Genomic DNA, 23,442 nt, shown 5'->3' with positions numbered 1-23,442 from the left:
CAGCAAGAGAAGTCCTAATTCAAAAGGTTTACCATCCAAAAAGCACCAGAAGAAGAATGGAGGGGGGGGGGGGGGGAGGAAAGGAGACGGTTGCATTAATAATGCAGCAAGATGTTGGAACGCAGTTTTTAATACTGACTCATCACCAGCCAGGACACCATAACTTTAGTAGACAATACAGAAGTCTCCTGCCTGTGAAAAACAGTTGCCAGTCCACTTCTAAGGTTTGTAGCTGAGAATTTCAGATACATTTTAAATGCTGAATGCGAAGTACTGTGGGCCAAATCTGCCATTATGTTGAGCTGTATAGGTCCAGATGTTGTTTCTTTTTAAAAGGTGTCAAAAGAAGCCCTCAGTTATAAGCAATATATAGAAAGAAATATTTCAGAATGTTACATCTTGTTAAGTACAAAATGATCACATACAGGAATAGCAAAAAAAAAAAAAAAAGCTATTACCATCAAATTCATCTGGAAATTAATATAGCTTTAAGTAAAAAAAAACCCTGCATACTACTCTTCTACTAGCATAATAGACTGCATCTGTTTCTTTAAATAAATTAGAGTGCATAAAAATTATCACCAAAGAAATAAGCTTCTAAAACAAAATAGCATATACAAGATTTTAAACTGTTCTGAGTTTAATCAAAAAGTGCAATAGAGCTATACTTACTTAATACTACTATGAGATCAATATGGGAAAAGAGAGAGATGGCAACAAAGCTTTAATATAAAATGGTTGTCCACATAAAAGCTACTTAATGTTGGGTTGCTTGGTTGTTCTTTTTTTTCAAACAAATGAAGAAAATAAGATTAAAAACAGACTGATGGCTGTAGGGAGATCTACCACTCTATAAATATGCTTTGCACATTCATTTAAAAAACCAAACTAGCATCAAGATTAATTAATTGTTCCTAAAATTTTACTTAAAATTGAAAGATCAAAACAAGTATAATTATGTTTAAGACATGTTTCAGTAGACAAAGAGCATTAACCCTCTCATCAAAAAATGTTTTAAAAGTGTATCAAGTGTTTATAGGTGATACAATATAGGTATCTGAATTGAGTACCCATTATTCTGAACTTTGCATTCAAGCATTTTCCGGCTATTTACTCACGTAATTTTATGATGTTTTTCTTGTACTATGAATAAAAATGCAGATACATGGATTCCTGCCATCCCCTCCTATATGGACTCATACTTAATCATGAGTGAAGACAAGTTATTTCCATTATACGGTTTGTACAGTATTGTACACTAAACTTGTGATTAGCTGGACACTATGAGAAACACACTTCTCTGCTGCAGCCTCTGCAACAAAAATCCTCCTAGTTCCTAAAGTTTACGGTAGCTCTGTCAGCAGAAAAGAGGCAGCAAAATGCCCGCCATGCAGGGCACAGCAAAAGATCCAGTTATGGAGAGAGCTGACAACTCTGCATTAAATAAATGAAGATCAAATCATTAATTTCAATGTATTAAAAAAAAAAAAAAAAAAAAAAACAAAACAAACTACTGAAGGGCATTGCAGATAAACCTTTCCTGACGAGTTTTGCACATTGCCATCATCTACAACTTCAGGTGAACATTCAGAGGCCGCTGCTGATACAATGAGGTTACTCTCAATCACATACCACAGTGCATATGACGAGCAAAACCCCTGACAATATAGAATGAAAAGTTGTTTCCACTCCTGGGGCTGTATAGGGAAAGAATCTGAAAATACAAATTTTCTTGATGATGCTGGAACAGATGTTTTGAACTGATAGAGGTCATGGATTTTTTCAGCTCTCAGTATATTTGACAACTATTATGTCCACTTCTGTTCAATTAAATTAATAGCTCATTTGCTTCCTATCTGTAGTTGAGGTGTCAGAAAGACTGTGTTACACATCAACAAGAAGAGGAAAATTTAAGACTAGGTTTTATCCACCTATTGGTATTATCGTAACAGATACTACAAGAACAGTACCATCAGTTCAAAGAGAAAAGTAAAAGGGAAGGGGAAATATCGGGGAACATTAAAATGCTTTGCAATCTCCAAATTATTCTTCAGTTTTGGCAGCAGATGGCTCTTCCCACATTCTGCATTACCAGCACTACGTAACATGTTTCTACTCTTGTGTTTTCTGCCCATAACAGCATTACTCATACTCATCATCAGAAGAGACTTTCTAGATTTGGGTTGGTTTTTTTTTTTTAAATTTCAAAATGCATGAAGCTAAATAAAGCCATACAACAGCCTACAAGCTACCTTTATGTACCGCAGCATGTTGTATTACATTGCTTCATTCCGTGGCACGTGGCATGCCTGTCGCTGAACTGTAAAATATAGCACAAGCTGGCTTTTCAGCTGTGGCATGCTTTTGCAGAGAGACTAGAGTGTGACACACATTCCACTTCACTGAGACATACCACATGTTACAAAACATAGCTGTCCCATCATATTTCGAGTTAGTTAATATAGGAAGATTAGCTGCATCTCAAGAGATTTGTTTATGTACAAGGCTTACTTGACCATTGCTATCACCGAGGAAAAGTACATCTGGAGCTCCACTTTCCAAGTCAGAAGCATTTTTTCTGGTATATTTTGGACTAGTTTTTGTTCTTGTGTGTGACCAAACAATTCTTTTGTATAAAAGTTATGCATCTACACTGGCTGTCCTTTGTCATTCTATGAATATATGCTTAACTGGAAAAATTTATGTAGATCTTGGAAAGCACGAGCAAAGATTAACTTCTGAGTAGAATACAAGTGCATTTGTCATACCTCTACCAAAGGTTCACATTTCTGTGATCAGCTGATTAAGCTTACAATCTGGTAGATGTGTTTCCTCCAAAAATACAGAATGAAATAAATTTAAGAGTTGTCTTGTCCTCCTTACTGTCAAATGAAGCAGGATTCACCACCGAAATAAATGCATGTAATCTGTAGTGTAATAAATGCTACACTGATCTTCAAGATCATACAGAAGGAACCAAAATCAAAAATGTCGAAACTTTTAGCATATCAAGAGACAGTCACATGACACATCTTAACAGAAAAATATCAGATTTCTGGGAGCACAACACTGAGAGCAAGATGATGCTGAAGTATCTCAGCTCCAGCCAAATTTCACCAAGCACAAGTAGAACCTGAACAGCATTTTGTGGAGCTGCTTACAGCCTTAGAGCCACAGCTAGCCCTAGAGTTTATAAACTGCCACTAGGTATACAACTCCAAATCAATACCAAAGTTTTTTTTCTTTATTCGGAGCCACTTTTTATTGACAGTACTTTCTAATCAACAGTGTATCAGCAGATAACATAGTTAACATAGATTGCAGTCAATTATTGCAGCATATGTACACTAACTGTATATATTTGAGGCATTATTTGTTACACTTAACAAGCTACCAAAAGGCGTGTTGTGTTCCTTTGCAACCTGTGTATGTTAAAGGTCCCAGCTTGTGTGTGACTGAATACTCAATGTTTAAAAGTGTCTTTACCTCCAACTGTTATCTTGGCAAAAGTATTATGAAGAACCAAATATTTTATCATGTTGATTCCTGTAACAAATTTCTGTAGATTTCAGATTTATTTTCTCTTTTCTGTGCTTTACCTTATGATTCATGGCTCTGACAGGCCTACTGGCATCTTCTCATCTCACATGCAACCACCACCACCAAAGGCCAAATTAAGCAAGCAGCTCCACACCTGCCTGCCCCGCCATCCCAACCCCCATGCAAAACCATTTTTTGGATTCAACATTAAACACAAAACCTTGTACCAACATGTTTTATCTAAAATAGGTTTGCTGTCAGTGTCATTAACAACATAAGCAGAAACTAATGGGATTGTGTAACACCTCATCACCTCTGTATTAAGTAGGCTCTGCCTCAAATGGCACGACAGCAATCATTTTAAGACAGCTTTCAGTTGCTTATGTGCCCACTAAACCTTAATTGCTTATATGCTAGTATATGGCTCAAGTTACGATTTTTGAGAAACTTGAAAACAATCCCATTTCCAAGGAAGAATTAGAAGGTTTTAGACTGCGTATGACTGAAGTTGAGCAGAGATAAGCTTAGATTTTATGGTTAAAGCACTTCAAAAGCGCTGTGAACAACAAAGCCTCTATGAGGTTCTGGTCACATCAGGTAGGCCAAAATTTTCACAAGTGCCCATTAATTACATGGTCTTACATCTTACTTGATTTACTTTATGACTTGACGTAGCAGACCATGTTCTACAGACATGCAGAATTTTCTCTGTAACTGAACTCATTAAAAGCTGGTTTGAATTTATTAAATAGTACCTGAAAATAATTACTCTCAACAAGGAGTGCCATGAATAGCAGAATGAATAGCCTGCTTCTCCTTAAACTGGCCTTAAGGTTGAGATCCTATATGAATTGCTTAACATGAAAAAAAGCATTAGATTGTGTTCTGAGCTTTCTCTCAGTGAAGCCAGCGATATAGCCACTTCATTGACAGGAGCACTTTTCATAAAATTTGGAGGAATTTCAGTTAAATGCAGCTGATACTTCGAGAAGGAATTACAACTGCTAAGGAAAGGCACACAGAAATTCTGCATTCTCACCACAGAGATAGTCACCTAATACAACAGATGCTGAAGTGGGAAGTACGGTCCTTCAAACTGTGCAGGCAAAACTGGTTAAAGCTTTTAGTGTTATTTTATTAATGACATCTGTAAAATGAGATAATTATATTGTATAAATATTGTATTAATAATTTAAATCACAATTAATTTAAAAAACATTTTTGTAAGCAACCATCCAAAAATGTGGTAAGGGGTGTCCTCAGGTGATACTCTGAATATATTACCTAGTCAGAATTTGAAGGGATTAAGCAAAATCTTTTTTAAAGAAAATGGCCTACAGCTTTTTCACAAAGAAGGAGCCTTCTAAATCTCTCTTTTGAATTACTGAAGAAAAATATACTGCATTAGGCATTTTAAATTATTTGTAAATTAAAAATTTTAAAGCTATCAAAATATACTCATTCTACTTCGAAAATCAGATCAGAACTAAAGAAAATGGGTTCTTTTAATGGATTCCACTTATTGTGTTTTAATTGTCTTTTTCCGTACTTCAGAGATTTAAAAGAATCTAAACCATACATGAATGCTTGAGCTCAAACTCCCTTGACGTTTCCTCTGTATATTAAATATTATTGAAGTAAAGAAAGAAAAGAAAAAGGACGAGAAGGACCCCAGAGAGACCACTGCAAGAGAGCAAATGGCAGTCAGTAACAGATGGGAAGTTCAAATACCGTCAAGTTGTAGTGAATTACTCAAGTGACAGCAACTGTGTAACAATACAGATACAAGAGCAATTGGCAGTTTGCAATTAGCTGCTCAAAGTACGAGCATGAAGGATAGCCATTATTTAGGGAAAAACATATTAAACAGCATCTTCTTAGAATTGATTGAGAACTCTATATCTGATTGCATTAGTACCCTCAGAAAAAGAGAACAACTTAAATCATCCTAAAATGTCTAACTATTTTGCAATGTACTTTAAATCCTTCTTACAGTATATAACGTAGAAATAACCCTACAACATATACAAAAAGAAAATATAATCCTCAACTGTTCTCTGGGTCTATGTCACATTGATTTATAACAGTTATTTCTAAGACAGAAAAAAACACACAGATGCAAACAATTACTCTATTTTTGTAGGCAACAAGTGAGGTGGGTGGTAACTGAGAAATTTTGAAAAATCCTGTCACAATATTCCGTTTTTTCTTAAGTAACCCTCATCACACAACAAACGCTCGCCACATCAGAGACTTTCCAGGGCCTGAAGGGCCACTTTGATTCCAGACCGCTGCAGGCATTAGCGGGGACGTAATTAGGGTAAAAAGTTCAACCACAGTTCCATGTCTAGAGTGCTGCCAGAAATAAATTTCCTCTCATTCACTGGTTTCTACTGTACCCTCCCTGAGAAACATATTGAAAACACATTTATCTTTGTAGAGTTTGTTCCTCTTCTAATTAACTTTATAGCGTTTACAGTATTTAATAATTTAAAGTGGAATTTAAAGTGGCCCTGGAACCAGCAGCTTTGCCTGTAATGGCGCTGTGCATTATCTTTTCCCTGTAGTGCTTCTTTTGACAAGTTACTCAAGGAAGGTATGTGCTCCAGCTGGTTTTATCTGGCTGTGCATTTAGCAAACAGCTACTTCCTTCCCTCCATCTCCTCCCCGTACCATTACACGCACGGGGGGTTGGAACAGCAGTAAAATGAAACTGTGCCTCAGCTCGGAAATCTGCTCTCCCAAACCTCCACGCTATCCCAAGGATCGCTGAGAAAAGGTTTATCTTTTTACAGCTTAATAAATCAAAGCTTTAGAAGGTCAAAACTACCCATAGTTCTCACCAACTGGTCAAAGTTTGACCCCAGATACTCATTTGTTTCCTTCCAGTTTTGATCCAAGATTAACAGTTTATTATAGTTCAAAGGTTATTACTTACTATAGTTCACTCAGACAAACATTTGGTATATCAGAAGAACACCAGATCTTTCCTACCCTCGGTATTTACAAATGGAAACACCACCTTATTCCATGAAAGCTGTATCTCCTAGCATTTTAATCTGTGAGAATATTCACAGAATTACCAGTAGACATTACTTCAACATTGCAAAAATAGTTGAAGTACATTAATATAATCATAGAAACAAGTTACATGAAAAAATTCTGGGCTCGAAAGAGCTCTTTTTAAGACGAAGTACGCTGCTATCTTTAGCACATAACATAACAATCAAATCCAACACCACTAAAAGGAATTTAAACTACTTTATTCAGCGGTTGCGTCTCAGAATCTTGAAAGCTACCACACAACCTGTTTAGACTGAACTGATTTTTCCTACAATAACCAGAGAGGATTTTTTTCAGAGAGATGTTTTTCATCTGCTAGAATGGAAGGAAATCTTTGCAAGGCAGCTGGTAGGACGGCATACTTTGCAGTTAAAGATGCTTTACAGTTTTTCAACAATACCAGAGCCTTCGGGGCTCAATCTCTCAAAGACAGCAGAACCGAGAGCGCTATACCCAACGTAAAAGGTTCTGCCACACTTTTTAGAACAAAAACAGTTAAATTATATTCTCTAGAAATTCAAACTTATACATCCTTGACCGTCTTCAAAAATTAAGGCTAGGGAGAAAAAGTAATGCCCAAATTTTGCATAGTCTTCAATAAAAGACCACAAATATTTAATGAACTTCAGGAAATCTACTTCATGGTGTCCAATACAATTGAAAATCATAACCATCTGTCCAACCCATTTTTATATGTGATTTGAAAAAAAAATGCTGTATTTTATCTTGAGTGAATACACCCTTTACACACTCAATTGCATGATTTGGTCCCTGGCATATCCAGGTGAGTCCATGGTATAACCACTGCATTTGCAATGGCATTCCAGTAAAAATAGTTCGGGGAGAGTTAACTTTGAACAGGGTGAGAACTGTGAACAAGAACTTCATTCATCATAGCTAATTTCCTTCTCTTGGGTGATTCATCCAGAAAGCTTTGCTGTTTTTCTTTGACAAATCATTTCACAGCTAGCTAGTTTGAAACATTAAAAACCGCAGACGCTTAGAACTGGACACTGGATTTTAGCATTAACTAGTTACTTTGCCAGATAAGGAATGGGGTCATGTGATTTTAAAATATTGTGAGAAAATATTAACGCTTTATTTGTTTCTATTCTTACTCATGTAAAGCTGCTTTCTACCTAAACCTTAACACTCCCATAAACACATTCCTGAAGTTAAACTTGTGTTAAGGTTAGTAGGTTTTAATCTACAGTAGCCATGTTAATAAAGCACGCTTCCTGAAAATCTGCTGCCAATTGATTTGCCTTGTAAACTGATCAGCAGGGGAAAAATTGCTGGCTAGCTGAAGTTACACATTTTGTTTGCTTCAGCTACCCCTCCTTCTTTAACTTTCCCTTATTTCCTTTCTCCTCCCATGATTAAAAAGATTACCTCTTGCTTCTCATGCCCTTAAATGCCCTCCATCCAATTCTTCAAGTCATCCAAAATTTTCCATCACTTGACATCATTAAATTAGCATGCCTTTCTAAAAATATATGCTAGAAACCTAACATGTGCAATGGCCTGGCTGCAGAGGCTACTGATTGAGGTCCTTGACTCTTCACAACATAGAAGGGCTGGAAAGTCTACTGGATTCAAACTCTTGCTTTCTAACTTTCTGTAACTCATCTTTCAATTAGCTGTACTCACATAATTATCTGATCATCATACATGTCTACATAAGATTTTGGCCAAATTCCTAATCTTTTATGCATCTATATTTGGTTATTTGGACAAAGGACAAGTGCACCAAAGTGTCAAAGACTTTTAATAAGGATGGCTTAGAAACCTGGGTTGCATTTCAAGGAGATCTTCCAAGATTTTTTTTCCCCATCTCCTGCTGAATGATTCATTAACCGAAGATGAAATATTGCTTTCCAGAAGCATGGTTGTTGGGACAAATCACTTAGAAGATTTCTCCCGTCTTTGTTTTGCTCTGTTGAAAGAGGGATGGGCAACAGAATAAAGCATTATAGCAAGCGAGTGAGACCACAGTTCACGGCTAACCAGCTCTAGCAGCAAAGCTAACCTAAGAAATTCCAACCCCTGTGCTTATTCCCACCTTCATGCTACAACTGACTACATTCTCAGTTGCACCTTGCAATTCTGCATGCAGTTGTTTGTAAACCAGGTGACTGAAATAATCTGTATCATTAAAAAAATAACATTGGGGCATGATTTTTCACTTGGATTATTTCTGTCACCTCCTTTACTGTATGGTTCTACAACCAGTTGAAGTGACACAGCCCAAGGACGCAAAAATCAGCAGCGCAGAGGCAGCAGCACAGGCAGACGAGGTGAGGAAGATTTTTAAGTTGTCTCTGCTGCTGGTCAGTGAATCACAGAACTATGGTGTAAAGCCTACCGTGCCCTAAGCCCACAGTTGTACTGATAGAATACTTTAGCTAGGCCGGCATTTCATTACGAGAATTTTGCCCCCTATATATGATAAACTGCTTAGCTAATAAGGAAAACAAAAAGAAAATTAAAAAATCTTTAGAGTACGATCAAAATTTGGTAACTCATAATTAAGCATGATGGGGTAAACACTTGAGTCATCAGAAAACTTGACAGCTGAGGAAAAATAGGTACTAGGGTTTAAAGTATTTAAAAAGTTCATGTACTCAGGAGAGGTGTTTTCACACGTAAGACACTGCAATTACTCATCTCCATCCTCCCTACCCGCTTCTCCCTTTTTCTGCAACTACACTCGCTTTTTTTTTTCCTCCTGGCATGGTCACTTTTATTTTGTAAACTTTCTTGTTACCTATATCATCTACTAAATGGCAGATTTACAATCACTCTCAAAACCATGATTTCCTTCTTAATAATCTAAAATAAAACACAATTATACTAGTCAGTGTCCCCTTGGACTTCTCCATTAGTTAAAAAAAAAGCATTTGCTTAAAGATATTGGTACGTTTACATTTGAACAGAACAAAAAGGACATCTAATGTATTTTGACCTCTGTGGTGTTTTTGAAGGTGTTCTACAGATCCAGTATGGTCCAAACTACAGCTTCAGTGATGCATATGGGGAAAACAGGAATGTATTTCCGTTTCATGTAATTGGTCTTATCTAGTAATCTTTAAACTGTGTAGCTCCAAACAGCACACACTCACTGGTTCTGCCATGCAATTTTTTGGCCACCAATACTACTTCTTTTGGGAGAGGGGGCAATTCTCATTCCGATTTACAGATTACTAATCTTGATGTTTCGCCACCTAGAAAATTCATTAATACGTACCAAAGCCCATCAGTTCATTTTGTGTGTGTATAAAGATTTGTTTATCTTATCACCAAGAACAAAGTAAGCATGCCTCTACAAAACTCCATAGAAACAAAATTTATGCAGATGTTCTTTCCTTTTTGGTTTTCCTTTCATTTGCAAGTCTTGTAATCCAAGACTGAAGTTGACTGAACCAACATCTAAACCAGCATAGTAGCATCAGCCAAAAAACACAATCTGTTTCCCATTTATGTGTCAAAACTGCATCCTTTTGGGGGCTGCGAAAACTATTGTTTTGAAAGGATTATCTAGTGAAACCATGCTAGACATTTCAGTCATTTTACTGGATGGAAAATTTGACTTTTAAAAAGAAACCTAAAATGTGTGTACCAAAAGCCAGTCAGAAACTCAGATATAAGGCGAAAGTTTAGAAAACACAAATTTCATCTTCCCTGGTAAAATACTCATTGTGGGGAATACAAGAATTTGGATTAGCGGCAAATCGCTCTCTACAGAATTTTTACGTAAAGCAGGAAATTAATTTCAAAGTGAAAATTTTAAAATTTTATGTATGCTAAAATATTTTTTTTTAAAGCAGGTTCTCAACCATGACTTCACAAAGACATTAAGTTTTAAAATTAAGAAATATTAAACTGAATGTTAAGGCTTTAATACTGATATTCAAAAGAATGTAAGCTTTATCAGCATATATCGATGACTATTGTATTAAGTTACAATACAAAAGAAATGCAACCCAAACGCTAAGTTACCCAGAAGTTGATTTCTAAGTTAATACAGTGTTATATCTGTGGGACGCATAGTAAAAATTAGCAAGATATTTTTAGACCTGTCAAAATTCTGCAATTCAGTAAAACATTAGGGGAACTCCAGGTTTAGCGACTGTATTTCTAAGTCACCAAAGGAATCTTTCACTGTGTAAATGACAATGAAAACAAATTCAGGATTGAAACATAAATCTAAACATTGATTTTAGGCAAACATTATTTTGCATAAAGTACTTTTATACTCATCTTTGTTTCATCATGAAAGAAGTAAGTCCTAGCATATTATCACAGATAAAATTACTCATTAATTTCCTTCCATTAAAGAACACAGTACATTAGAGGGACAGAGAAAAATACTGAAGTTATTTAACATAAGTGATATTTTGAAGTTATTAATTCATGATGACTTGAAAATTATTTGGATTCCAGATTGACAAATGTTCTACATTTAAAAAGAATACCTTTTTATCATATTTCCCTCATTATATTGTATTTACTTTACAGCTAAAGGAAAAGAGAAGAATTTCCTGATGGTAACCACTAATGCAGACTAGTGGTCAGAACCAGGAAATCCTAGCTCCTAACTTGAACGTGTCAATATCTCAATGATACAGTCCTAAAAGATAAAATATTATTAAATGACAGTGCAGCGGAGCTAGATAAAAACTATATTCCATCAGTTTGTATTAATCTAATGACTTAGCATCTTTAACACTTCAAACTTACTTATGTAATCTTCATACCCGCTCAGAAATCTTTCTCAGAAACCTTTATGCATTTGAATATAGGTACATGAGTTCATAAAAATCACAAAATATACCAACACATTTGTAAGTACAACCACTCATCTATCATACAGAACTGTGTATGCACAGCATTAATAGTTCTTCAACACATATATTATCTTACGGTCAGGAATAGCATGTGATAATTTACAGCATCTCCTAAATTGTAACAAAGAGTTAATAACCTACTAAAGTTTTACCATAAGTCAGGTGTCAGATGCATTTATTCTTCACCTTCCATACAAAAAATTAACAACTTCAAAGCACTTTCTAGAAGAGCTACTGAAAATGGATTCTATATAAATGATTGCCAGGGGAAAGAATTTAAATTAGAGTTTTGCTTCTAGATACAGCAGGGTCCAAAAATACTCTTCAACAATAAGCCGTGGTGGCAGCCACCAAATCTTCCAATACATTAACTATGCCCTTTATTTATTAATAACAGATAACAACAAAAACTTAATTAGGAACGTCAAAATTACCAGAGATGTTCCAGTAACAGAGTAGCAACTTGAGCAGAGCAACCAGAAGTCAGGACTTTTGAAGAATTGCTAGGGAAAATCCAAATGATGATCAAGGCTGATGAAGCCAAACTTTCCCCTCCCCAAAAAATCATTCTCCTTAGTAAACAATTCTGACAGACTTTAGCCAATAACCTGGGTAAAATTTGAATAGGAGAAAGCCAGAGGAGTGTTGGAAGTAGCAGAAGCACTTCGTGGGGTTACACATTTCTCCTCTAAAAAAGTGACAACCTGCTGTCCTTGTGAGGATGGGGATAAGGGCAGGGGAGCTGCACTGGTGGAACTGGTGTCTTTTGAGACTACATCTTGCAAGGATTATGACCGTAGGTCCTTACCATGTCCAGTCTCATTCAGTTTATATTAAAGACAGTGTGGTTTAATTTATCAGTGTAACGGATTGTGTGTTGGAAGACTTGAATTTCACTTCTGGATCTGCCTTGGACTAGTTGCCTTTCAGAAAATCATTCATTCAGTCTTTCGGACACTCCGTTTACCTTTCTGTTCAATGGGAAATATTTTAGTGTCAGTGCTACATCATTTCACTGATTATTTTACCTGCCATTTCAGTAGACAGAATAGGCCTCCTATTCCCTGCACATTTTCATTAGTGTGCTGACAGCTGCAGTATTTCATGCCATAGTCAGCATAATCTCCAAAGTAGGTGAGGAGATGGCTGTAGTGAAAATCAAGTGCTTTGGAATAAATGCTTTAGAATAAATGAAGTATTTTCTTCAGATATATGATTAAACAAGGTGTTTTATCTGTCCACAACCATTAAGATAGACAGGAAATAATGTTAAGCACAAACAGAACTAAAATTGTGTTTCAGGTTCAGAAGCCATCTGTAACACAGCTATTTTAATGTTCTACACAAATTCTTCTTTATGCATAATAATCATGATTAAAATGTAATCAAACGATCTGTGAATGTAACAGAAGAAAAAACAGGTGTGACACTTGGGCCAATTTAAAAGGAGTGTGACTCCAGATGAGGGCAAACAGTCAAAGAACTCTTGATCTGAAAGCTATTGACAAAATAGGTAATTTGCAAGGACTCTTTCAAAAACATCTTGCAATGAATAATTTATGCAGAAAAGTGTTTAAGAATTTTCTGTTGAAGGTTTACTACCATGAGCAAACTGGTTCTTTATTAAATGGGCAAACAAGAGCCTTCTAGAACAGTATCCTTCTTTTAATGATGTGCCAGTCTTCTGGTCACAGTGGAAAGCCTGATTTGAAAATCTTCTATTTGCAGATATTTAACTACTGATAAACAGTAATACAAACCTACCCTTTCATTTTGAAAACATACGAGTTTCTTTTTTTGTACAAAACCAGAAACTACCACTAGTCTTTGAGGTATTTCCCATAAATGGCAGAATACAGTAACAGTCAAAATAACAATACTTTTAGTTTGTTCATTTCTCAGATATTTCAGCTTCTAAAGCAAAGACATGAAGGAAAGTTTTTTCCATCCAACATCTCCTCTACGTATATAAATACACTGTTTGGATTAAGGCAGAAATTCCTGCAAGGGCAGTATTTGCCTCACCAGTTACATGCGCTCTTATTTGGAAAGAGTTATTCACGAGATTACACACACTTACAGGAGGGGGAAGGAGAAAAGGCACTATAAACAGTTTTGCAAGTTGTAAACACATCAATAGCAAGACATTTCACTTCTCTACCCTACATGTTTTTTTTTAAACAATTGAGACAGGTAACATTAATATTCCAGTTTAACACAGTAATAATACATACAGAGAAATGTACAGAGACTTGATATTTTCCTCCACACCCAGAGCGATTAAATTCCTAATTGAAAAGGGTGTGGCACAGAATTAGTCTTACTACTGTAAGAAGATTTACTTTGACTGTTTAGCCTTTGAATCACTGTGTAGAAGATTACGCTTGAAAAGCAAATATTTTCCTCTAGGTACAGATATGAATCCTTTGCATTGTAAGAATCAACATATCAAACAGACATAAAATACCTTAAGGCCCTTTTATAAGAGGAGTGATACAACAATACTGCTCAGAGAGCACAAGACATGACTGTTAACTTATTTTTCTAACTCAAAGAAGTAGATTTAACATGTATTTTGCTAGCAAACAGTGAGTGGCTGTAACACTGACATTACTTGATGCTTGTAATTTATTTGGTATATGACTGCTGCTTGAAAGCATCTTTCAATTACGTTTTAAGACACAGATACCACTTTAGATACTTCTCAACTACAATTCTGACCAAGATTAGTATCAGAAAAGGCTAATCAGAAAATTGTGATTGCGCTGAGCACAAACTAAACTCAAAATACCTCTTCATCTATTTTACATCAAGAGTCTCTATTTTTTATTCTTTCTAAAAAGCTTAAAACATAGGCAAATATGTGTTGACACACTGAAAAAAACTTTAGAAGCACTTCACAGTGTCATCCCATTAGCAAAAAAGAAAGCGAGATTTAAAGATGTAATCTACTGGAGTTTTTTTAGATGATAACATAATCTACATAGAAAACTTTATTCATGAAAAATATTCTTACCCAGAAGATCCAATGCTTTTGCACACACCAAGAAGAGGCCGCTTCTCAGAAAAATTATCACATTTCTGAGCACCTAATGAAAAGGAAAGCAAAAAAAGAAAAGCAAATCACTATGTACTGTTTGTGTTACCTTTCAAAGTACAGGTGAGCATGTTGTGGGGGCTTGATATATTGGAAGGCAATTGAATATATTATACAAAACTCATGGCCTGTATAGAATCAGTGATAGAAATACAAATAACGGGCAGAGTCACAAACACTGGAAGAACTGCTCTTGAAAGAGACAGCAATGAGTAACAAAACAAGTAGCAAAATCTGGCCAGGGTTTTGGAGTTATTTTCTATTGATTTCAGTTGGGATTCTGTAACTGTAACAAGTAACACTTGCTCACTTTTCATTGTTTTATAAAAGCTGTCTGTAATAGGGCTGTCACCAACTCTGCATGAATCTCACACACTGGTTTCCAATTTATTCTGCTGAGGGATAAGTAGCGTGTAAGAGTGTTCCCCATAAGAGCAGGCACTCTCTTTAGCACGTGACAAGCTGGGCTGCCAGTGTTTCCCCCAAGCATGGCCACGCTTACAGCCCATGCCCCGTGCCTAAGAAAATACAAGATAAATTCAAAACAGTCTTCAGTAAGTTCCACCATCGAGCAATTTAAGCCTTTAAGAAAGCAACCCCCAGCAACTTCCAGCGAGACTCAGGCTATGCCTGCTGGTCGCTCCAAGGGAAAACACAACTCTAACACCACCTCCCACTGCCTTTTGGGTGAGCTTCGTGCCATAACACCAGCGTGGCCCCAGCAGCAGCGTGGTGTGGGCTCGTCCTCTGCTCCGATTCAGCGGCCGGGATGGTTCTGCCAGCCCTGGGACCCGTGCGCGCTGCCGCCGCCCGCACCGGAGCCGGGCAATTAAAACCAGCCGTTCCGCTCCCCGGGCGGCACTCACACCTTCACTCCAGAACCATCAAACTGTTAAATACGCCACACTTCTTAACAGGGGGTTTTAAATGTTTTAAAAACTTTGCCTTATTGCTACGTAAACAGAAATAAAACTGAAATCGAGTCAAAAATCTCTCTCCTATTAGTGAACAAAATTTTACTAAATTCTAGGGTGTTTCTACCCAAACTAAATAACAGAAAAACAACCAACAACAACAACACTACTAGATTCCCTCCATTTTCTTTCAACCTTTGCATTTTTAATTACCTATCTATAGGTATGCATGTGTGTGGTGAGTAATGGATTATTTTTCCCCCTTCATTATATGCCAAACCCTTTGATCTATAAAGAGTATTAGTGATACAGTCTGTTCAAAACTTAATTCACAAATACTGGTGTACTGCACTAAATCAATTATTCAGAAAGGCACAACAATTAACAATACACATTTTGACATAACAGACTCTGTTAATTATTAATAACTCAGGTACGTGCAATTAATTTGTAACAAAAAACTGTTCAGTACTCTCATCTGCAGAAGGATAAGTCTTCCCTCCTACACATTTGTGTATTTATAAAGTCAAATGGGTCACATCAATAATTTCACCATCAACAATAGCTTTACAAGTAACCTAAAACAGCCAAATGCATTTTCCTTTTATTCCTATTATTTCAAGGTCTTTCATGACTCATACCTGTACTGTATGTACTGACCTGTAAATTGATAAATGAAACATATAGTCTTCTTAAGAATCTGGCAACCAATTTGTTTTCTTGAACACAAATAACAGATGAACTCCATTTGTTTCTGTTCACTTAGCTCGTCTCTCAGCGTTAAGGGTGAAATGCTGACTACCAGGAGTTCTGACGTTGATTTAAGTGAGGCCAGGATTCTACCTTAAGTATTTAACTACACTTTTCTTTTCTTTTCTTTCTTGTTTTTTTTTTTTTTAACTAGGATATATTAGAGACATGAATTCATGTTTCTCTCTGGTCTATTTCTAAGTTTAACAACAAGGAAGAGGGAGCAACAGGAAGAAAGGTGGTGGGGAGCACAGTGAAACAACTGCACAAAAATCAAAAGGAATACCAGTTTTTAATACTCACAATACAAATTTGCAAAATTTGTACAAAAGGTGCTTAAACTTCTGATTTCAGTCTGTAATAACTAAGGCCCTCCTCTTAAAAAAATCCATTTTCTATTTCAAACATATACTTTCAGAATGTAAATATTAATACTGTAGAAAAGGATCATTATTTTGAGGACTCTGCAGAGCATTAAATCAGGTTAATAGCAGTCCCATTCATGAGATTGCAAAACGCGACATGTGTTGTTCTCTGCAATGCTTAATGGAGTCAGCAGCCCTTTCTAGTTCTGTGGTGGGATTTAATCTTCCAAGTTATGGTGGATTAATTTTTATTTGTAAAATTGTGTTTATTTGCATGTGCAATATACTGACGTTGTACACACCTGCTCCACACACAGTGTTTAACAAAATGCAGGAGGATGATTGAAATGAAAAACAGCTAGCTAAATCCCTCAAATACAAAAAGTATTGAAATCCTGTTGCAAAGTCTTTCTCTTAAACTCCTTTTATTCTAAATCCTTTTAATTCTGTCATATAACACTACAGCATTTATAAAAAGCTGAAAATCCTGACAAATCACACAATTAAAGTAATGAAAACTGCCCTTCCTGCCAACAAGGCACCACCTTATCTACAGCTCCATTTAGCTAAATGATATATGTTTTTTAAAAAAATCTAACTTTAGTCAGTATACTTAAAACTGAAAAAAAAAAATATCTGTGGCTAAATGAAATTTCATACAAATCAACATTTAGAACTTTATGAAGTCAAAAGGTTATCTACACATAAGCTCAAAGCAGCTTATGGACTGTACTTCTGATGAAACTGTGAATAGATATCCCTGGGCCTACTAAGGCCTCTCAATAATGCCAATAATAATAGCAACAACAACAGCAGCACACCTTTTCCAAGACTAAAAATTAAATCAGAGTGATTTTCACAGGAACTTAAAACCTACTCAAAACTAAGAGAAGTATCCTTGTTTCCCTTAACTAAGAAATACTCGGTAAAAACATCAAATTCTGACCTGTTTAGCAATAGCATATATGCACAATGAAGTATATTTTTCTGGCATGGAATTAAACTGATCCAAGTGCCATCACAGCCATTTAATAATGCAGCACATCTCCTACTCAACCCCTCTTATTTCTATCTGTTACTTGAAAATTGTGTTGCATTTGTGGTCCTGCCCCACGTCGCAGCTGACCCGGATCCAGAAATGCATGAGACCCGATGGCTGGCATTCACTATGAACAGTTTTCACCCCCTATTTTGCTGCTTCTTTTCAGGGGGAAAAAAAAAATAAAAAAAAATTCTTAACATTTCATAATAACTACCATTTTGTGTCTGCTTTCTTATTAAACACAAATGCAGAAAAGCGTAACAGAAGCGAAAAGGCTCAATTCAGTCCTAAAAAGTGTGTGAACTCTTTCCTCGGCTGCAGGGGCGCATCTATAAACGCTCCATTTGCTGCACAGATAAGCTCTGGATGCATTACTCAGCAATCAATGGCACTGTGACTGCTCTCCTCACCTGGAACCTCAGGGGCTCCTTCAGCATTAATGTTCTAGACCGCGAGCATCATATTATTCTAGCTCTCAGCACCACCCAGACATTTCAGGTTTCAAAGTCCCTCTTCAGCACCGGCATCATCATACCTGTTTCTTACATCCCCAGAAGTTATCAGCCCAGAACCCCCCCCCAACTCCAGTTGGTTTCCGTATCTCCTGCCTCCTCGGCCCATTTCACCCTCCCGTTTCTCACGTAAGACAGCAATGTTGCAAGAAGCAACAGTGGCTGAAGAACATTATCTTGCCTGTGCCGTCAGAGAGACAGAGTAGGCACATTTATAGAAAGTTGTTTTTCCTTCTGCACATCACCATGGTTTTATCCTGATAACTTCATAGCTTCTATATGAAAAAAAAAAAAAAAAACAAAACAAAAAAACACGAAAATATGACCTTGAAACATTTGCTAGAGATCAATGTTTCTAGAGTCACACATTAATTGAAGACAGAAACATTTTGATTGAATCTTGTTCAAAAAAAAAAAAAAAGAAAAACTTAAAAGACATCTCAGTCTAACATGGTAAGAGTTTAAGCTGTGTTGGTCTAAAGCATTGACATGATATAGCCATACGGGCCAGTCCACACAGCTTCAAAGCAATTAGTATTTTAAAATGTCGTGCTCCAAAATTCTTCTCTATAATATCTATAAAAGGCTTACTTGCTATGCTTGAGAATTCTGTTCTGTAATTTATGTAATCCATACACATTAACATTCATTATACCATAACAACCCACATAACAGTTACAAAACACCAGAAGTTCCACGCACACCTGCAGAACCCGCTCACACCAAGCCAAATCCAGCTTCCAACTGCTACTGCTTGGTCAGCTCCTAGGGCTAGTTCCTCTGCTCTACCCACTACGCAATTATTTTGGCCTTCAGGGACTTAAAACCACTAAGCCACCCAAGTGGTTGAACATCTACAAAACTGACATCTGCCTTCCTTTAGAAAGCAACCTAAATATTATAGTTCTTTTCAGTATACCTGCACATAAAGCTGAGTCAGCTCTTGAGGTTCAGATTTTATTTTACCAACATCAACGATGTCAGCAGCAGAGTGCAGAGATAACTCTGATGCAAACGCTAAATTTCCAACAGCTTCAGATTTTCAAATGTAAAACTCCTCTCTGTCCCAATTAATTTTAGCTTTTTGTGTTAATTCTAGTTTTCAACCCTTCATCTATAAGGTTCCTTTGGTTCATAGTTGTTTTAAACATAGTACCCCTGATTTCTTTCTTTTATTTCCTTCCTTATTTGCTTTTTTCCCTTATCAGTCAATTTCACTAAGCAGCCAAATTCACTGAGAGATGTAGAACTATTATATCATCTTTTCTGCAAGCAGCATAATCTAGAAAATGGCAATAAATTAATTCAGCTCACTGAAGGAATTTATTTTCATAATGGTGAGACATGGAAATAGGTTTTACAACGACTGATCTAAACTTCAACACACAAGCCTCTCATCATATACCCTTTAACAATGAATCACCGCACACAATTCTATTCCTACAGCTTCTGCTCGTTTCTTGATTGACTTTTTAAATGCAAGCCTGCCTTAATAAGTGGGTGTGCTGGGTTTGTATGAGTGGCTGGGGTTTTTCTGGTAGCAGGGGAGGCTTCTCAAAGCTTCCCCAGCTCCAAGTCAGAGCCAACTCTGCACCAAGGCCGAGCCGATCAGCTGCACCTCTGTGATAACATATTTAAGAAGGGACCTGGGAGGATGAGTTGGAGTTGCGAGGAAGAGTTGTGACATCTATATGAACACCAAGGTCAGTGGAAGAACAGAGGAGGAAAAGGGGGTGGAGGTGCACTGGAACAGAGAACCCCCTGTACCCTCTGGCAGGGTTGTCCCCCCTTCCCACCACCCATGGAGACATACTTTGGAGTAGACACCAATATATGGTATGTGGGGGGCCCCGTATGTAAATTTAAGGTGACTCTGCCCAAAGGAGGCTGGGACCCTAGGGGAAGAAGCAGCTCCCGCAGCTGTTGTTCAGTGCTGAGAGGATTGCAGCATGCGGTGGTGTCCCACATTGGAGCAGCAGCTCAGGAAACACTGTGACCCATGGGAGGGACTCAAGGTGGAGAAAATTTGTGGAGGACTGTCTCCTGTGAAAGGGGGACGACAATGAAGCAGGGGAAACAAGTTCCAGAAGTTCCCCGCCTCCAGAGATGGAAGAAGAAGCAGCACTGACTGCACCCCCCAGTCCCTGCCCCTTGTGCCACTGAGGGGAGGAGACAGAGATATCGGGAGCAAAACTGAGCCAGGAAGGGAGGGAAGGCTGGGAGAAGGTATTTTCAGGATGTGGTAATGCTTCTCACTGTCCTACTCTGTTAAGTGTTGTTGTTATTAGTGTCTGTATTAAACTTATGCTCTTTTTTTCCTCCTCTAAGGAGTCTGCCTTTGCCCATGACTATAATGGGTGAGCCATCCCTCCCTGTCCTTATCTCAAATCCTGAGACTTTGCTTATTTTCTCCTTCTCTGTGCTGGGGGGAGGGAGGGGGGGCGGGGAGGGAGGGGAAGGAAGACGTGAGTGGGGGTGTGGTGCTCAGTTGCCCTCTGAGCTCAAACCATGACAGTGGGATAGTACCAAGTATTTTGCCAGGGTTTTGTAAAATGATCGGGGATAAAGTAATGACAAGTGGGAGACTGTAGCACTAACTCACTTTAGAAAGCAGCAATATTCTGATTTCGTAGAAAAAAAAAGAATAGCAAAGCTATGTGAAGTCGATGTATTATTTCCTTAGCACTGTTTTTAGAAGTATATATGGGACAGACCTCCAAATGAAGTCAAAACACAACAAATTTTTAAAAAGACTAGAAGAGTTCTGAATCTTTTTTATTAGTGACTTCATAGGTCAAAGAACATACAGCTACCACAGAAAAACTATGTAAGTAGTATTTTTAATGTTTCTATAAATATCACAAAATGCTAATCAAAAGAGAAAAAGCACAAGACAAATTTAGGAATATCCAAGACAAAATACTTAATAATACACAGACCTCAAACTCAGTATCATTTAAATTCTACAAGTACGTATTTATGCAGTCAGTTACCTCAGAAAAATGAGAACGCATCACCTGGAGGAAGTGGTGAAAAATTAGAAAACTTGTTGGAACAAAGAATATGAGCGATTAGGTTAGTGTGGCTAAATAGAGCCATTAGCTATTATGTGAGAGGAATCCCAATACAGAGTAACTTGAGTAGTAGTGAGGGCATCACAAATTTGAATCCTATAAAATGGAGGAAGAGGGAGCTAATACACCCTGATTTTTGCTTGGTTCTCTCACTATCATTAACTACAATGATGCTTACCAGCCATAGTTTCCTCTTTGGAGAGAATGATAGTTAAATTTAACTGGCAGAGTTCCAGCTTTGTTTTGTATCTACCACTGAGGATTTTCTCCCTTCTAATAATCACAAAGTCACATCAATTTGTCTTCAAACACATCTTTGCATGCTTGTTTTATCTGAAGAGACGAAAAAAACCCAGAGCCCAGCAAACCAGGCACCTGCATACATATAAATATGTACGAAACTCAATCACAGCATACAGATTTGGAAGTGGAGAAGAGCTAGGCAAGTTAAAAAGCCATGCCAACCAGATGGCTCACCAAATAATGCAGCATGTGGCATGCAAAGTGGCAAGACTTAGTATTCTTATTTCTAAGACTGACAGCATCCAGACAGAGATGTTCTCATATTCTGAACATTAGCTGTGCAACTTTATCTCCTCTCAAGCCTGAAATTTGGTCACAGTGTAAACCTTCGATCTCCAGAAAGGCCATTTACATTGCAAACTGTAGAAAATAAAGCCATATCTACTGTTGAAGGCAACAGTAACTATTCTCTGGCCACATAGAAGAGTTAATGTCTACATTTTTCAGTGTTATTTACAGAAATCTCTCCATTCTTTACGGACATCTTATCCAGGCTGCAGATCAACCATGCCACGGACACGGAGACATCAAAGTGCTGCGGTGCTGAGCCAGGTCAGGTCTTGCCTGGTTTGTTAGCTCAGACAAAACCCTGCATGAACACTGCAGTATAGCTGCCAGGTCAGAACAGTTCCAGGAGCCATTTAACTGCTCTAGCATGGCACAGAGCCTGAACTAATAAACCTCACCGGATCGGAGTTGGCAGCACGCAAGGCCAGCTCCAGATACTGCACCACGTTCCTGCTACCAGGACCACTTATAACCTGCTAAATCAGATTTGAGGAGGTCTCCTTTGCAATAAGCCTGCATGAAATAAGCCTGTATGAAATAACTCTTTTGAAACAATGCTTTATTATGCTATGAAGCACATGATGCAGCAGAGGATCTAACATCAAAGGACTATAGTATTTTAACAAAATAGTTGACAAACTATTAAGTTCTGCTCCTGTAAAGTCACCAAGTTAAAACCACGAGCTTTCCTTTCACACCTGGGAATGAGCTTCTTATCGCAAACTAAGATCTGTTTCTAGGAACGTGCCAAATCCATCCACCAAGAGAGTCCTATTTTCAATAATTCCCTTTTTACAGCTTTACAGTAAAATAGTGTTTGAGCCTACTGATGGTAATCAGCTTCTCCTTTACAAATTCCTTTTATTTTGTTCAGAATCATTAAAGCTCATGTGTTAGTTATCTAAGGCCTCTTATTACAGCTTTACTTTTATCTGATTCCAGATACTGGTCAATGATACATTCATGTACTTTTAATCAAAGATTTATTTAAACCAAGCCATGTAAAAAGAGACCAAAACATGTTTTTAAAAGCTTTGGCTTAATTTAATATGAGCTAATTTGAATAGTTTTCTAATGCAACAACTATCATTGTCAGACGCTAAATATATGCAATTTAAAGACAGACAGTCAGTAACTGCTTGAAGGAGTTCATAAGCAGTGTAATTCACTAGATTGAAGAATCAGAAAACACTATTTTACTATCAGAAAAAACTGAATTTCTAGTTCTTCAATTAATTTATTTCATTTTCATTTACACTTTTTCTCCTTTTTTTTTTTTCCTATGAGAGAGGAAGGGGCATAGACACTCATTACTTAATGACACACATAATAGCAAAAAAACATAGCTCATCAGGAATTATGGAGTGTTTCCATAAACAGAATAAAAGATGCAACATAACTGTGAAATATTTTGCTTTAAATTACTTTAACTTATAGCACAGTTAGAGAATCACATATACTCATACTTTGCATAGTCCTCTGCTCAGGAAATCACTGAGACAATATAAAATGTGTCCCTTAAACCTTTATCTTTCTTCACTCACTTTGAAACACTCAACTATTATAATTTACTATTTTTGTAGTAATTTAAACAATTAGATTTTAGGCTATATTTTTTGAGCTCACAAATTCATAATACACCACCGA

At 37.0% G+C, this 23,442-nt stretch overlaps 1 protein-coding gene across 11 annotated transcripts in view; it reads right to left on the bottom strand.

Moving 5' to 3' along the window:
- The window catches only part of BCAS3 (BCAS3 microtubule associated cell migration factor), a 372,048-nt gene that overhangs the window by 329,824 nt on the left and 18,782 nt on the right, over positions 1-23,442 (bottom strand). For all 11 annotated transcript variants that reach the window (XM_033004736.2, XM_033004738.2, XM_033004743.2 and 8 more), the window contains exon 7: positions 14,467-14,539. In XM_033004736.2, coding sequence (XP_032860627.1) covers positions 14,467-14,539 — 73 coding nt within the window. The remainder of the gene's footprint in view (positions 1-14,466; positions 14,540-23,442) is intronic.

Source organism: Tyto alba, unplaced genomic scaffold, assembly GCF_018691265.1.
Source record: "Tyto alba isolate M040663 unplaced genomic scaffold, T.alba_DEE_v4.0 Super-Scaffold_19, whole genome shotgun sequence".
Taxonomy (NCBI): domain Eukaryota; kingdom Metazoa; phylum Chordata; class Aves; order Strigiformes; family Tytonidae; genus Tyto; species Tyto alba.
This window is presented reverse-complemented; position numbering and strand designations above follow the sequence as displayed.